The sequence below is a fragment of the Perissodus microlepis genome, chromosome 20 (genome assembly GCF_051167445.1).
Source record: "Perissodus microlepis isolate ML-2025 ecotype Zambia chromosome 20, ASM5116744v1, whole genome shotgun sequence".
Lineage (NCBI taxonomy): Eukaryota > Metazoa > Chordata > Actinopteri > Cichliformes > Cichlidae > Perissodus > Perissodus microlepis.
The window spans coordinates 31,305,931-31,319,957 of record NC_140480.1 but is presented as its reverse complement, the minus strand read 5'-3'; the positions used below and the strand labels follow the sequence as shown (position 1 = coordinate 31,319,957).

The 14,027-nt window shown below is 40.0% G+C and overlaps 3 protein-coding genes across 3 annotated transcripts; 2 read left to right on the top strand and 1 right to left on the bottom strand.

Moving 5' to 3' along the window:
- Window positions 1-1,239: 1,239 nt before the first annotated feature.
- On the top strand, window positions 1,240-2,648 carry LOC146364918 (uncharacterized). Its single transcript, XM_084918060.1, has 3 exons — window positions 1,240-1,311; window positions 1,652-1,729; window positions 2,009-2,648. The coding sequence occupies exons 2-3, from the start codon at window positions 1,723-1,725 to the stop codon at window positions 2,497-2,499; spliced, it is 498 nt and encodes a 165-aa protein (XP_084774186.1). The 5' UTR covers window positions 1,240-1,311; window positions 1,652-1,722; the 3' UTR covers window positions 2,500-2,648.
- A 2,748-nt stretch (window positions 2,649-5,396) lies between these two features.
- On the top strand, window positions 5,397-7,508 carry LOC146364917 (uncharacterized). Its single transcript, XM_084917659.1, has 3 exons — window positions 5,397-5,487; window positions 5,828-5,905; window positions 6,211-7,508. The coding sequence occupies exons 2-3, from the start codon at window positions 5,899-5,901 to the stop codon at window positions 6,699-6,701; spliced, it is 498 nt and encodes a 165-aa protein (XP_084773785.1). The 5' UTR covers window positions 5,397-5,487; window positions 5,828-5,898; the 3' UTR covers window positions 6,702-7,508.
- A 38-nt stretch (window positions 7,509-7,546) lies between these two features.
- Window positions 7,547-12,254, bottom strand: hsd17b10 (hydroxysteroid (17-beta) dehydrogenase 10). Its single transcript, XM_084917658.1, has 6 exons — window positions 12,149-12,254; window positions 9,937-10,101; window positions 8,796-8,960; window positions 8,580-8,708; window positions 8,385-8,493; window positions 7,547-8,247 (listed from the first exon to the last, which is right to left on the bottom strand). The coding sequence occupies exons 1-6, from the start codon at window positions 12,170-12,172 to the stop codon at window positions 8,057-8,059; spliced, it is 783 nt and encodes a 260-aa protein (XP_084773784.1). The 5' UTR covers window positions 12,173-12,254; the 3' UTR covers window positions 7,547-8,056.
- Between the last annotated feature and the right edge of the window lie 1,773 nt (window positions 12,255-14,027).

The following is a 14,027-nucleotide window of genomic DNA, read 5'->3' as shown; positions in this document are numbered from 1 at the left end:
CCTCGTATTGTGGATGAATAATCTCAGTTGTTCTCCTGACTGAAGTTTGCCCCGTGTACAGCATCCTGCTATGCGATTGCATTTGTCCCTAACCACCAGAATCCCTCACGTTAACTTTCATCGAGTGGAAAAAAAGTTGGCGTTCATCCTCCAGCTTCACTGTGCTAATGTTATGCTAACATAGTTGTGTCGCTAGCAATCACATAGCACATTATATACCAGGTAGTCCAACTTCAATAACCCTGCAAACGCCACTGTTGTTTAGTTTTCTGTCTTCATTTATGTTGGAAGTGGTAGCAGAGCTGTACGTTTGAATTAGTTTCAAATATCGTGATATATCTCTCAGTCAGAACACAGTATGAAATGTTTAGGTGTAAACTAGCGAGCTAACTTCCTGTTAACTTCTAACTCCATTAAATTTAATAAATTCTGTTTTCATGGATGCCTGAATGTTAAACTTAACTGTTACACCCGATAAAGCAGCAACGCTGATGATTTAATTAAAGATGAAAGAATTTAGACCGTTTTTAACTCTCAGTGTTCGTTTGACTTTGGGACCTGAAATGGACGGAGTTTTGGACCCAGATTACTCCGCGAAGCTCCTCACTACGGCAGCCGTAATGCTCTGACAATCCATCAAGCAGTGCAGCTTACCAAAGTTGTACTAGAACATTTTTTAACAGATTTCTGCACGCCAAAATCGGTTCGAGGTCAGTAAGCACAATCAGAATTCATACATAAGGCACGCTGTCGATTTTTGAGAAAATTAAAGGATTTTAAGTGTGCCTTATAGTGTGGAAAATATGTTATACAGAAGAAAATAATATATCGTGATATATATCGTTGCCGCACATGCTTCAAATTATATCGCGATATGAATTTTAGGCCATATCGCCCAGCCCTAGAAGAACTTTCAGTTTCCATGTAGCACTACAGTTAAGTGATGTTCAAGAACTGAAGACAAACAGGAACACTGTAAAATCTCCAGCAGATTTGTATTACTTGAATATACTCACTTTAACAATTTTACCTGTATCATACAGTACAGATATCTGGGGTGGTAGAAGTTGAACTTTTGAACCCTCAAGTACTGTTTATATATATCCTGCCTTCACAGTGCAGCCTGGAACAAACTAACAGTCTATGCCACTGTTAGTTTCACTTTTGCATTCTGTTTAAAAGAATCTTGTGAGTCACTTGTAAACCCCCCCAAGGCCTCCACCCTCCTGGTCTGCTATTTATTCCTCTGTCTCTCAGTGCTTGCAGCAAAGGCGTGCAAACATTTCCTGTAACCCAAGCAACATTATTCGAGTAAGTAATCATGGGATAATAATCTGATTATCTGATTCTTACATTCTACAGTCCATATCAAATGGTGTAGTATATATTAGTATACGATATTTTAGTTGACTTGTTCTTGCAAGTTACTGTTTCAGTGAGTAAACTTAAAACTTATTCACGGATGATGACAAATCATCTTTTATCTGTGTGTAACTGATATTTTTCTATATTAATTTTTTACAACAGTTCTCCCAGTTTTTTAAACAATAACTGACCAATAACAATGAAGAAAGTACTGGATGTTTAAGCGCCTTATAGTGTTTAAATGTTTATATGTGCAAGTATTTCAAAAGTGACTTTTTTTTTCCAGGACATATCCAAAAAAGAAGCAGCTCAGGCTGGGAGAAAGAAAGTGGAAACAAAGGCACAATAACAGAGAATATGGAAGGTAGGTTTCACCTGTGTGTGTGTGTGTGTGTGTGAATACAATATTGATACTTATTGATACAAAAACAATATTGATATTTTCATGTGATAGGACATATTTGCCTTTCATATTTGTGAGGTTTAACACCTTTGCATTAACAACAGTGTTTGTTGGTCCATCATTTAGCATAATTCTTGTTTTAGTACCTTTTTAAATCCCGTTTCTATAATATTGTAGGAATATCCACTGCTATAACATTGTCTTCTATGTAGCTCAGATTACATTTCTCCTTACTTACAGCCCATGCAGTTATGCGAGCAGGTGGAGGCATCACTACTAATGCAGCTGGAGCACTTGAGATGATCGATACCTTTGATCGGCCTGGCAGAGCTTTTACTGAGGAAACCTTTGCTCGGGCTGGAACATTTGCAGATGCGTTTGAGGACAAACCAGGGAAGCGTCTTCCCAAAGCCGGAGCGTATGCTGAAGCGGGAGTGGGGCACGCCCGTGCTGAATGGAGTGTTTTTGACGCAGAGGCCAAAGGACCCAATGCCAGCGCAGGAGCTGGAGCCTCTGTGGCCTCTGGTGCCCAAGCCTTTGCCAGAGCAGAAATAGCCAGTGCTTCAGCCTCTGCTGGTCCAGTCAAAGCTACAGTTGGTCTGGGATTAGACACAGGAGTGGGAATTAGTCCCACAGGTGTCGAAGCCAAGGTGCTGGGAACCGGTATTTCCATTGGTCGCAAAATGGGCATTTCTCTGTTTGGCACTGGTTTTGAATTCAATCTGTGGTAAACTGTGCCCAGTACAGATCTTTCTAAACCGTGCAGTGCCTTGTATTAAAACAACAAGCCCTCGAATTTGCGTATAATTAATAAATTATCATGACATCTCCAATCACTCCTGAAAGATTTTTCTTAATATGTGTTGTCGCTGGTGATAAAAACATTAAAATTTATAAATGATATTGTGTGTGTTTATTTTTTATTGCTTTCAGATTTAATATTCTTATATGAGCACAAAGTTTTACCACTTCGCTTATTTTATCATCTTACTTTATCACTTTATGACACTGAGATTAAAGAACACACACCATCCCGCAGGTGGTGACAAGGAAAAGGAAAATTCATTGTAGCTTATTAGAGTTGGATGTCTCGAGACTGGTCTTGGTTGTAACACGTAGCAACTAAACTTTCCACACTGTGTCACGCTGAACATGATATAAAACTTTAAGTGATAATGACACAAAACACCAGACACTGAAACGGGTCACTCAGCAAACACTGGGCCCATAAATCGATTTATTCCTACCTACAAAACAAAATTCAGAAAAATAGCAAAATGTTATCTGAACTTTTTGATTTCTCTTTAACGTGCAGGGCTCGAAAGGATGCCTTCACTTCCTCAACTAAGAATAAACTACCTTGAGGATTCGGTATGACGCTTGTTCTACTTTTCTTAATATGACCTCAATATCATAAAACACTCAATAAAAGCACTGAAGAAAATGTGAAATCTAGTGAGTCATGAAGCTGCAGAAAATCCAAAAAAAGCACTCAACAACAAAGGACTGGGAAAAAAATAATCAATTAAGTCTAATGTGGCTATGAATTTTCTTTATATAGTGAGGAACTTTGTTTCTTTCTTTCTTGTCTTCTGTATCACCACAATACTGTGATAACATACAATGTCTCCCAGAGGCTCCAGGAAACTGCAGCTCTAAACTGATGTTGGCATTTGTTCATTCAGAGTAAAACACCTGAAGATGGAATAATGGCAAAAACTGTTTATTGATCCCTCTCTTTCAAGCAAAAGCTAAATAAATTCTCATCTACTGTGCAGATATCTAAAAACAAACAACTTATTTCAACTTGGTTTTGCTTTCTGTTTCAGGCTGGAGGCTTGTGACTCAAAGTGAAACTAAAAGCCTTCTAACTGCCACTAGCTCACATATTAAATTATGACACTCTTTTTCCTGCAGTTTGTCTTAATTTGTTTTTTTTTACATCTGGAAGCAAACCAGTGAACCTTTGGTGTCAGAATCAGCTGGTACAGACTTAAAACCTGTTTTTTTGTTTGTTTTCTCTTTTGAAGCTACATAGTTTTTAGGTTTTGATACATTCAAGTGCAGATTTGATGGAAGAATTTAGGGGTGGGCGATATAAACGATATACGATAGAAACGATATAAATTTGGCCAACGACAGAGATGACTATATCGCTCTATCGCGATAGCGCATGTTGATGATGTCATCCAGCTGCGCCTGTTTTGGTCGAAAGCATCGCAGCGGCTACAACCATTATCATCTGCAAATTATGCTGGGCGACAGTCATAGCAAAGAGATGAAGCACTTTTGAAATATGGGGAAAGCCAAAAACTGCGCTTCCTCCACTTCCATAACATTGATTCATTAATGTTGAATTCTCTCGCAGCTGCTCTATTCCCATGTTGTTGCAGTATATTAGTAACTAACCTCGTATTGTGGATGAATAATCTCAGTTGTTCTCCTGATTGAAGTTTGCCCCGTGTACAGCATCCTGCTATGCGATTGCATTTGTCCCTAACCACCAGAATCCCTCACGTTAACTTTTATCGAGTGGAAAAAAAGTTGGCGTTCATCCTCCAGCTTCACTGTGCTAATGTTATGCTAACATAGTTGTGTCGCTAGCAATCACATAGCACATTATATACCAGGTAGTCCAACTTCAATAACCCTGCAAACGCCACTGTTGTTTAGTTTTCTGTCTTCATTTATGTTGGAAGTGGTAGCAGAGCTGTACGTTTGAATTAGTTTCAAATATCGTGATATATCTCTCAGTCAGAACACAGTATGAAATGTTTAGGTGTAAACTAGCGAGCTAACTTCCTGTTAACTTCTAACTCCATTAAATTTAATAAATTCTGTTTTCATGGATGCCTGGATGTTAAACTTAACTGTTACACCCGATAAAGCAGCAACGCTGATGATTTAATTAAAGATGAAAGAATTTAGACCGTTTTTAACTCTCAGTGTTCGTTTGACTTTGGGATCTGAAATGGACGGAGTTTTGGACCCAGATTACTCCGCGAAGCTCCTCACTACGGCAGCCGTAATGCTCTGACAATCCATCAAGCAGTGCAGCTTACCAAAGTTGTACTAGAACATTTTTTAACAGATTTCTGCACGCCAAAATCGGTTCGAGGTCAGTAAGCACAATCAGAATTCATACATAAGGCACGCTGTCGATTTTTGAGAAAATTAAAGGATTTTAAGTGTGCCTTATAGTGTGGAAAATATGTTATACAGAAGAAAATAATATATCGTGATATATATCGTTGCCGCACATGCTTCAAATTATATCGCGATATGAATTTTAGGCCATATCGCCCAGCCCTAGAAGAACTTTCAGTTTCCATGTAGCACTACAGTTAAGTGATGTTCAAGAACTGAAGACAAACAGGAACACTGTAAAATCTCCAGCAGATTTGTATTACTTGAATATACTCACTTTAACAATTTTACCTGTATCATACAGTACAGATATCTGGGGTGGTAGAAGTTGAACTTTTGAACCCTCAAGTACTGTTTATATATATCCTGCCTTCACAGTGCAGCCTGGAACAAACTAACAGTCTATGCCACTGTTAGTTTCACTTTTGCATTCTGTTTAAAAGAATCTTGTGAGTCACTTGTAAACCCCCCCAAGGCCTCCACCCTCCTGGTCTGCTATTTATTCCTCTGTCCCTCAGTGCTTGCAGCAAAGGCGTGCAAACATTTCCTGTAACCCAAGCAACATTATTCGAGTAAGTAATCATGGGATAATAATCTGATTATCTGATTCTTACATTCTACAGTCCATATCAAATGGTGTAGTATATATTAGTATACGATATTTTAGTTGACTTGTTCTTGCAAGTTACTGTTTCAGTGAGTAAACTTAAAACTTATTCACGGATGATGACAAATCATCTTTTATCTGTGTGTAACTGATATTTTTCTATATTAATTTTTTACAACAGTTCTCCCAGTTTTTTAAACAATAACTGACCAATAACAATGAAGAAAGTACTGGATGTTTAAGCGCCTTATAGTGTTTAAATGTTTATATGTGCAAGTATTTCAAAAGTGACTTTTTTTTCCCAGGACATATCCAAAAAAGAAGCAGCTCAGGCTGGGAGAAAGAAAGTGGAAACAAAGGCACAATAACAGAGAATATGGAAGGTAGGTTTCACCTGTGTGTGTGTGTGTGTGTGTGTGTGTGTGTGTGTGTGTGTGTGTGTGAATACAATATTGATACTTATTGATACAAAAACAATATTGATATTTTCATGTGATAGGACATATTTGCCTTTCATATTTGTGAGGTTTAACACCTTTGCATTAACAACAGTGTTTGTTGGTCCATCATTTAGCATAATTCTTGTTTTAGTACCTTTTTAAATCCCGTTTCTATAATATTGTAGGAATATCCACTGCTATAACATTGTCTTCTATGTAGCTCAGATTACATTTCTCCTTACTTACAGCCCATGCAGTTATGCGAGCAGGTGGAGGCATCACTACTAATGCAGCTGGAGCACTTGAGATGATCGATACCTTTGATCGGCCTGGCAGAGCTTTTACTGAGGAAACCTTTGCTCGGGCTGGAACATTTGCAGATGCGTTTGAGGACAAACCAGGGAAGCGTCTTCCCAAAGCCGGAGCGTATGCTGAAGCGGGAGTGGGGCACGCCCGTGCTGAATGGAGTGTTTTTGACGCAGAGGCCAAAGGACCCAATGCCAGCGCAGGAGCTGGAGCCTCTGTGGCCTCTGGTGCCCAAGCCTTTGCCAGAGCAGAAATAGCCAGTGTTTCAGCCTCTGCTGGTCCAGTCAAAGCTACAGTTGGTCTGGGATTAGACACAGGAGTGGGAATTAGTCCCACAGGTGTCGAAGCCAAGGTGCTGGGAACCGGTATTTCCATTGGTCGCAAAATGGGCATTTCTCTGTTTGGCACTGGCTTTGAATTCAATCTGTGGTAAACTGTGCCCAGTACAGATCTTTCTAAACCGTGCAGTGCCTTGTATTAAAACAACAAGCCCTCAGATCTCCAGTCACCGTGAGAGACTTTTCTTAATATGCTGACAAAAACATTAAAGTTTAACACCATTAGTGCCACCAGAGCAGACACCAGGTTTGTTCTAGAGATTTCACTCAATCTTTAAGTCACAGGAAGCACAGGTCATCCCTCCGATCTTTATGTATGTATGTGTACATACATACATACGCATGTGACACCAAGCTGCATGTCAGGTAAACATCCCGGGGAGATTGTAATAATTATAATAATAATTACAGTAAATGGACAGGAGCGCACTGAGATTTTAGACTTTTCTCTTTCCATGGATTAAAAGGAGATTTATTAAGAAGTATATTTGTCTAGACGATAAAGGCTCTTAACACAGAGCAAAGAATGCTCATGTTTTTCTTCCGAACCGACATAATGACTCAGTGATGTGTCCCACAAACAGACTGTATGTCAAGACAAATAAAAATTTATAATAGAAATTGAAGGTAAAAAAAAGTTCATGACAATGAAAAAACTGTCAGTTTCTATTTAAGAAAGCTGGAAGTAACTTTATTGAGAATATTATTTTCTGATTAGAGAGGTTTGAGATTTTTGCTGAGGATTTTTTTCCCTTCTACTTGTTCTGGAAAACCAATGTGCCAGTAATTAAAATAATTTATCCTCCAGCTTTCACGAGGCCGGAAAGTTCATGTCCTAAAGCAAAAATAAGATTTGTGTCATATCTTTGTTTTGGTTTTTTGCTACAGATTAAAAAGGAGAACATCAATCACGTGAGGTTATTTTCCTTTCACTCACAGATTAGTCAAACTTGTGATGTTTATTGTACTGTAGTCAGTTTTTACATTCACATAAAATTTTGATAAAACAGTCAGTGATTCCTGACAGACATATTTACAGTGTGCAGATTTTTACAACGTAAATACAGCCACAAAGACAAACATACAAGACTTGTTCTATGATTAAACTCAGCAGCCTGTTCTCACACTGTAGATGCTGTCAGATATGCACAATGTTACGTATGATTCATAGAGTCGGACCCGTTCAGGACTACCTGGCGTCACATTTAAAGGCACTCGGGCACTTTTTTTCTCTGCGTATGGATTTCTGTGTATTTTAGCTCCAAACCTAAACGAGCAGCTAGAAGTTATCAGTGAGTGAACACAAAATTTAAAGTGGAAAATGCTAAACTACCATACGAGAAACAAACCGCAGCCCTCCTGCTTTCTCAAACTCCTCACATCGAACTACATCTTTCATGTATCTTTGTGATGCCGGCAGATTCTGATAAAACACTGAGATGAGAACGGCTCAGGGCTGCATGCGAATGGCTCCGTCCAGTCTAATGACCTCCCCGTTGATCATGGGATTCTCAACCAGGCATGTGACCAGGTGAGCAAACTCAGCGGGGTCACCCAGGCGCGAGGGGAAGGGCACCTGGCGCGCGAGGAATGAGCGCACCTTCTCTGGAAGACTGGCGAGAAGAGGAGTGGAGAAGAGCCCTGAAGGAAAAAAACAGTTTTGTTGATTTTTGGATTTTTGTGTCAATTTTTGATAAAATAATCAGAAAATCTAATTTCTCCACATAGTTTTCGGTTTAGTTTAAGTTAACTATAACGGGCTAAGTAGGAACACTAACCGGGTGCTATGGTGATGACTCTGATGCCCACGGGTGCCAGGTCTCGTGCGATGGGAAGAGTCATCCCAACGATGCCGCCTTTAGAAGCGGAGTAAGCCGCTTGTCCAACCTGAAGAATAAATAAATACAAAATCACTAATTTATTTTATCACTCACTTAAAAAAATACTATATATAGTATTTTTTTTAACCTTACCTGTCCATCGAAAGCTGCCACGCTGGCGGTGTTAATGATGCAGCCTCGGTGTCCGTCTGCGTCGGGTTCGTTCTTCCCCATCTCGCCTGCAGCCAGGCGAATCACATTAAAAGATCCTGTAATGTTCACCTGCAGGTTAAAAATAAATAAATAAATAAAAGCCACATGTGATTACTTCTTCTTCTGTCCGTCTGATCATCTGTCCGGCCGTCTTACATTGATGACGCGCTGGAAGTCCTCCAGGCTGTGAGGGAGGTCTTTCTTAAAGTTATATGTTTTCACAGCCACAGCAATGCCAGCGCAGTTAACCGCCAAGTCCAACTTCCCAAACTTCTCTTTGGCCAGGGAAACAGCTGACCGCACCTCTGCCTCTGATGTCACCTGGAAAACGACGAGGACAAGAAGCCCTTTTGCTCACATCAAATTATAAAGCATTCCAGCCAATAACAACCCCAGTAGAAGAACTCGAAATGCACCAAAGATTCTTTATATTCCCTGTTTGCAGGAAAATAGAGGACAAATAAGAATAATTATGGCCAAAATATACAACATGAATGCACTGGGGCTGGTGCTCAGCATCTACTGTGTGTGAGCGCCATCTACTGAGCTGACAGGGTATTACATTTCCAGTGGCACATGCAGAATCTACGCAATGGTGAGAATTTCACACCCAACCGCTGAACAGACAAAGATTGTATCCACATGATGGCTATAAAGGAGCTGTTGTAATTTTGCCTTTGTGTCAATGCTGGTGTGAACCCCGTTCATGCTGTATTGATCCCTTTCCGAAGGTTTTCACTTTCTTTCAACAAATCTCAGAAATCTGTTTGGTTTTGATGCTCAAATTATTTTTCCACAACTCACCCCACTATATATTTATCTGTCTGTCAATCAATCTAGTGGTCTCTGGCTCAGGTTTTAGCTGCCTTTATGTCAAAATGTATGCCACATTCTTTTTTATGGGGTCAGAATGGCGTCCTCGATGGTTCTAGGTTGAAGTTGTTGCACTTTTTTTTTTTCTTATTAATCCCACACACCCCAAAAATCCACTAAAATAAACCCTTTTTAGGAAAAGTCATGAAATATGAGATGATTGTGTTTTAATTCAACAGAGTTACTTGATTTTTAAAATGCTAAGGATGTCAAAATGACCGCTTTTGTGGTTCTAGTGCTAAAGGACAATCAGTATTCATTTCACACATGGCTTAAGAAGCATTTTGGTCCATTTTGTTCTATTCGATTCATGTAAACTCTATGCCCCGCACAGCTCACACAGATAGGAGTTTTTACAAATGTGACTTTCTCTGTTAATGTTTCCAAAATATGGAGTCTCGCGTCGGTTGAATTTTGGACTCACATCTGCAGGAGCAAAGGCACAGCGGTTTCCCAGACTGGCTGCCACAGCCTGTCCGTCAGAGGAGGGCAGGTCCAGGATCACAGCAGACGCTCCGCTCTGCACCAGACGCTCCACGGTGGCCCGCCCCAAACCGGAGGCACCGCCTGTTACCAGGCCGACCATACCCTGCTCAAAGCACACGTAAAGAGGGACACCCACCGGGACAAGAGGAGGGGGCAGAAGAAAAGGGGAAAGAAAGTCGCAGGTCAATATGAAAGATGAGTGAAAGGACAGATCAGAACATCACTGGGTTCCTTTCAAAAAGACACTGCATGTTTTATCTGTTGAACGTTAATTCCTCAGTAATGGATTATATTAGGTACACTTCATGAAATTGTGATGGGATTTGTTTTTGGTTAGTCAAACATATTTGATGTTAAAGCTGCTTCATTGAATTTAAAATACTTTTAAAATCTTGTCCAGTGTCTTTAAGGTGACTACCAATGAATCCTATTCAATATCTCTCTGCTGTGGTTTTCAATGATCGAAATTCAATAGTAATCAGATCAATACTCCACTAAAGGCCTTTCAGAAATAGTATAATACTGCAACATCCACACTGTATTGAAAGAAAGCTTTAATTCAAAATAATTGCATGCCACAATTTCCCTAAAGATACTGTTGGAGTGGAAAAAACTGCTAGTTGAATGAACTAGACCAGGGGTGCCCAATCCTAGTCCTCGAGAGCTACTGTCCTGCAGTTTTTAGATGCATCCCTAATGGTTTGATTACCTCTTCAGCATGCCATCAAGTTTGGCAAAGGCCTGATAACAAGCCATTCATTTGATTCAGGTGTGTCAAAACAAGGATGCATCTAAAACCTGCAGGACGGTAGCTCTCGAGGACTGGGATTGGACACCCCTGAACTAGACGAACTTTGGCACCATTCCTTCGTAACACTGCACCTTGAACTTTGACCTTCCCGCCGTATGTGTAGCTGCTGCTGTGGAATGAGGAGCATTTTAACCCAAAACATAATCTTTACCAACATCTAACCAAATGGCATTGTTACTTAAATTTAACAAAACGGTGACTGAAAACATGTTAAAGGAATGAAACCTTTATGGCAGAAACATTGAATATAAAGTGGCCAGTCGCCATAAAGAACACAAATAACATACATAACTTCTGACTGTCTGATCACAGACATTTCATAGGAAATTTAGCTGTCATTCAAATGTTTTAATTAAAGAAAAACGAGACATGAATTAAGGTCTTTGCTGCAATAATATGAACTACATTCCTTCCTTTGTATAGGAGGCATATGAACCATTATTCTACATGTAAACGTCTGGACCGTGTCTTTATATGGGAGATGCAGTCAGTGTTTCCTCAGCGTTTGCTGGGATCATTCGTTCAGTGTTTGCAGTCTACATCAGGAGACCCATTACATCAAAATGCCACAGGTTTCCCTGCATATGAACATTTTGTCACCCACCAAAGAGGTTTTTATTTCCCCCATGAAAGAAAATCACAGCGATCACCTGTGATAAAACACTTTTAATAGGATGTTTATCCAGGGTTTTATACACTCCAGCATAACATAGACTTTTTGTATCAAATATCCGGAGATTATAAGAAACATCCCAGGCTTCCGTGAAGTAAGGTGACACAGACTCATTGTGCTTTTGTTGGCAGACAGTCTCCAGAGACCAGACTTGAGCCTGAAAAAACCTGATGCATAAAATACTGGAGGAAAAAAGTTTTAAACACCTTCTTCTAAATGATCTTATTTGTTTTGATGGTGCAAAGTTAACAAAAAAGGGGCTAAGCACACATGCGCGCACCTTCATTTACTCTTCAGATTTATCTCAATGACCGGTTTTTAGGTTTTTATTAACTGAAATATAAATACAGCATTATTAATTTAATTAATTAATTTAAGCTGCCATGTTTAAAAGCCCTCGTGTGTCCTGTGTCCATCTAACTGACAGCCGGAGGTCAGCCGGGAGGGCTGAAGGGGGAGCTATCAGCATATTTGCTAACCTGCAAATATGCTAGCCGAGCACGCAAACTTATGGACTACAAAGAGAGCGTGCACGCCGGAAGAACCAGAAAAACTCGCACAAATCGAAACCGAAGCAAGGTGAAAGTCTAACGCATCATATTTCCTCCGAGGAAAAGAAAACATCGAGGCAGCGCGGAGGTGTTTCATGTTTATTCTGCTGCTCACCTTCACACACCGAATGTTCGCCATCGTAGATCCGACTCGGCTGACGTCATACCAAAGATCGTGTGTGCATGAGAGAGGCTGTGATGGATGAAGACGAGCTGAGCTCTTTACTGTTACATTACTGATTTACTGTGACCGACACGTTCTTTACGTCCTCACAGACTGATAATAATAATGTGAGCAGCTATTTACAGTTTGCACTTTATGCACTTTAATCTGCGCTTGTAATATGAAATGTTTGTAACATAACAGCTACAAACACTTGGTAGAGCCTACATTAAGACAGACAGACAGACACACACACACACACACACACACACACACACACACACACACAGAGAGAGACAGGGTTCACACACACGGTTTGTGTACCCGAAAAACCATCAAAGTGAGAGCTCTTGTACTTATCTTTGCTCAGTACCCCGCCCACTAAGTTCTGATCTGACCAATCCGGTCTTTAAGTCTGACATCGTAGGGTCGCTGAACTACTGTAATTCATTATTATCAAGATGTCCTAAAAATTCCCTGAAAAGCTTTCAGCTACTCGAAAATGCTGCAGCTAGAGTACTGACAGTACTGCATATTTCTCCTATATTGGCTTCCCTTCATTGGTTCCTTGTTAAATTCAAATCAAAATCCTGCCCCTCACATAAAGGTCTTAAATAATCAGTTCCTAGCTTATCTTAATGACATAGTATCATATCACCCCATTAGAGCACTTCACTCTTGCACTGCAGGCTTACTTGTTGCTCCTAGAGTATTTAAAAGTAGAATGGGAGGAGGGGCCTTCAGTTTTCAGGCCCCTCTTCTGTGGAACCAGCTTCCAGTTTGGATTCGGGAGACTGACACTATCTCTACTTTTAAGATTAAGCTTAAAATCTTCCCTTTTGCTAAAGCATATAGGGCTGGATCAGGTGACCCTGAATCCTCCCTTAGTTATGCTGCAGTAGGCGTAGGCTGCTGGGGGGTTTCCATGATGGATTGAGTATTTCTTCTTCAGTCACCTTTCTCACTCACTATGTGTTAATAGACTTCTCTGCATTGAATCATTCTTGTTCCTAATCTCTGGCTCTCTTCCACAGCATGTTTTTTGTATCCCTTTTATCCCCTCCCTGAGCCTGGTTCTGCCGGAGGTTTCTTCCTGTTAAAAGAGTGTTTTTCCTTCCCGCTATTGCCAAAGTGCTTGCTCCTAGGGTGTCATATGATTCTTGGGTTTTTCCTCTGTATGTGTTATTGCAGGGTCTAGTATAAAGTGCCTATTTAAAAAAAAGGAATTGAACTGAAAATTGTTCCCTTCCTGGTTCCCTGGGAAAGCAAAAACCCGTGCCTCCACCGTGACAGAGCTGGAAACAGCTTGAGGTTATTGGTGCTCATCTCCTTATCAAGAGCATTCTCAGTCCATGTGGCGAAGTCAGCCAGGGTGAGACTCCCTTCAAGGCTGTTGTCATCTTAAACTTTTCACAATATTAAGCACTAAATGCCTAGACTTACTTTATCATTTTAATCACTGGTGGTTCAAGAAATGAAGTGTAATCTCACAGACTCAGATTCATGGAGTCACGGGTGTTTGAAAGATTTTATTGCATGTGTTGTAAAAAAAGTTGTGTTTAACTGCAGTAACATCATAACTTACAGGGCTAAGAGTGACTTAATAATAATAATATGGATATTATAACAACAACAACAACAATAATAATAATAATAATAATAATAATAATAATAATAATAATAATGATAATAATAATACAACAGTGTATTTGCTAAAAACATCAGTCATAATCAGGACATTCTCAAGCCCACCAAGGGAGGGCTCCAGCAAAGCTCCAGCAAAGTAAAATCTATGGCCAAGATTTCATTTAGCCTAGATGCCTACAAGTGG

Coding starts and splice junctions, on each gene's coding strand:
- hsd17b10 (XM_084917658.1), bottom strand. CDS start 12,172: ATGGCGAACATTCGGTGTGTGAAG. Junction 10,102..12,148: donor CGAACATTCGGTGTGTGAAG/GTGAGCAGCAGA, acceptor TGCTTTGAGCAG/GGTATGGTCGGCCTGGTAAC. Junction 8,248..8,384: donor AGTCATCACCATAGCACCCG/GTTAGTGTTCCT, acceptor TTTTTCCTTCAG/GGCTCTTCTCCACTCCTCTT.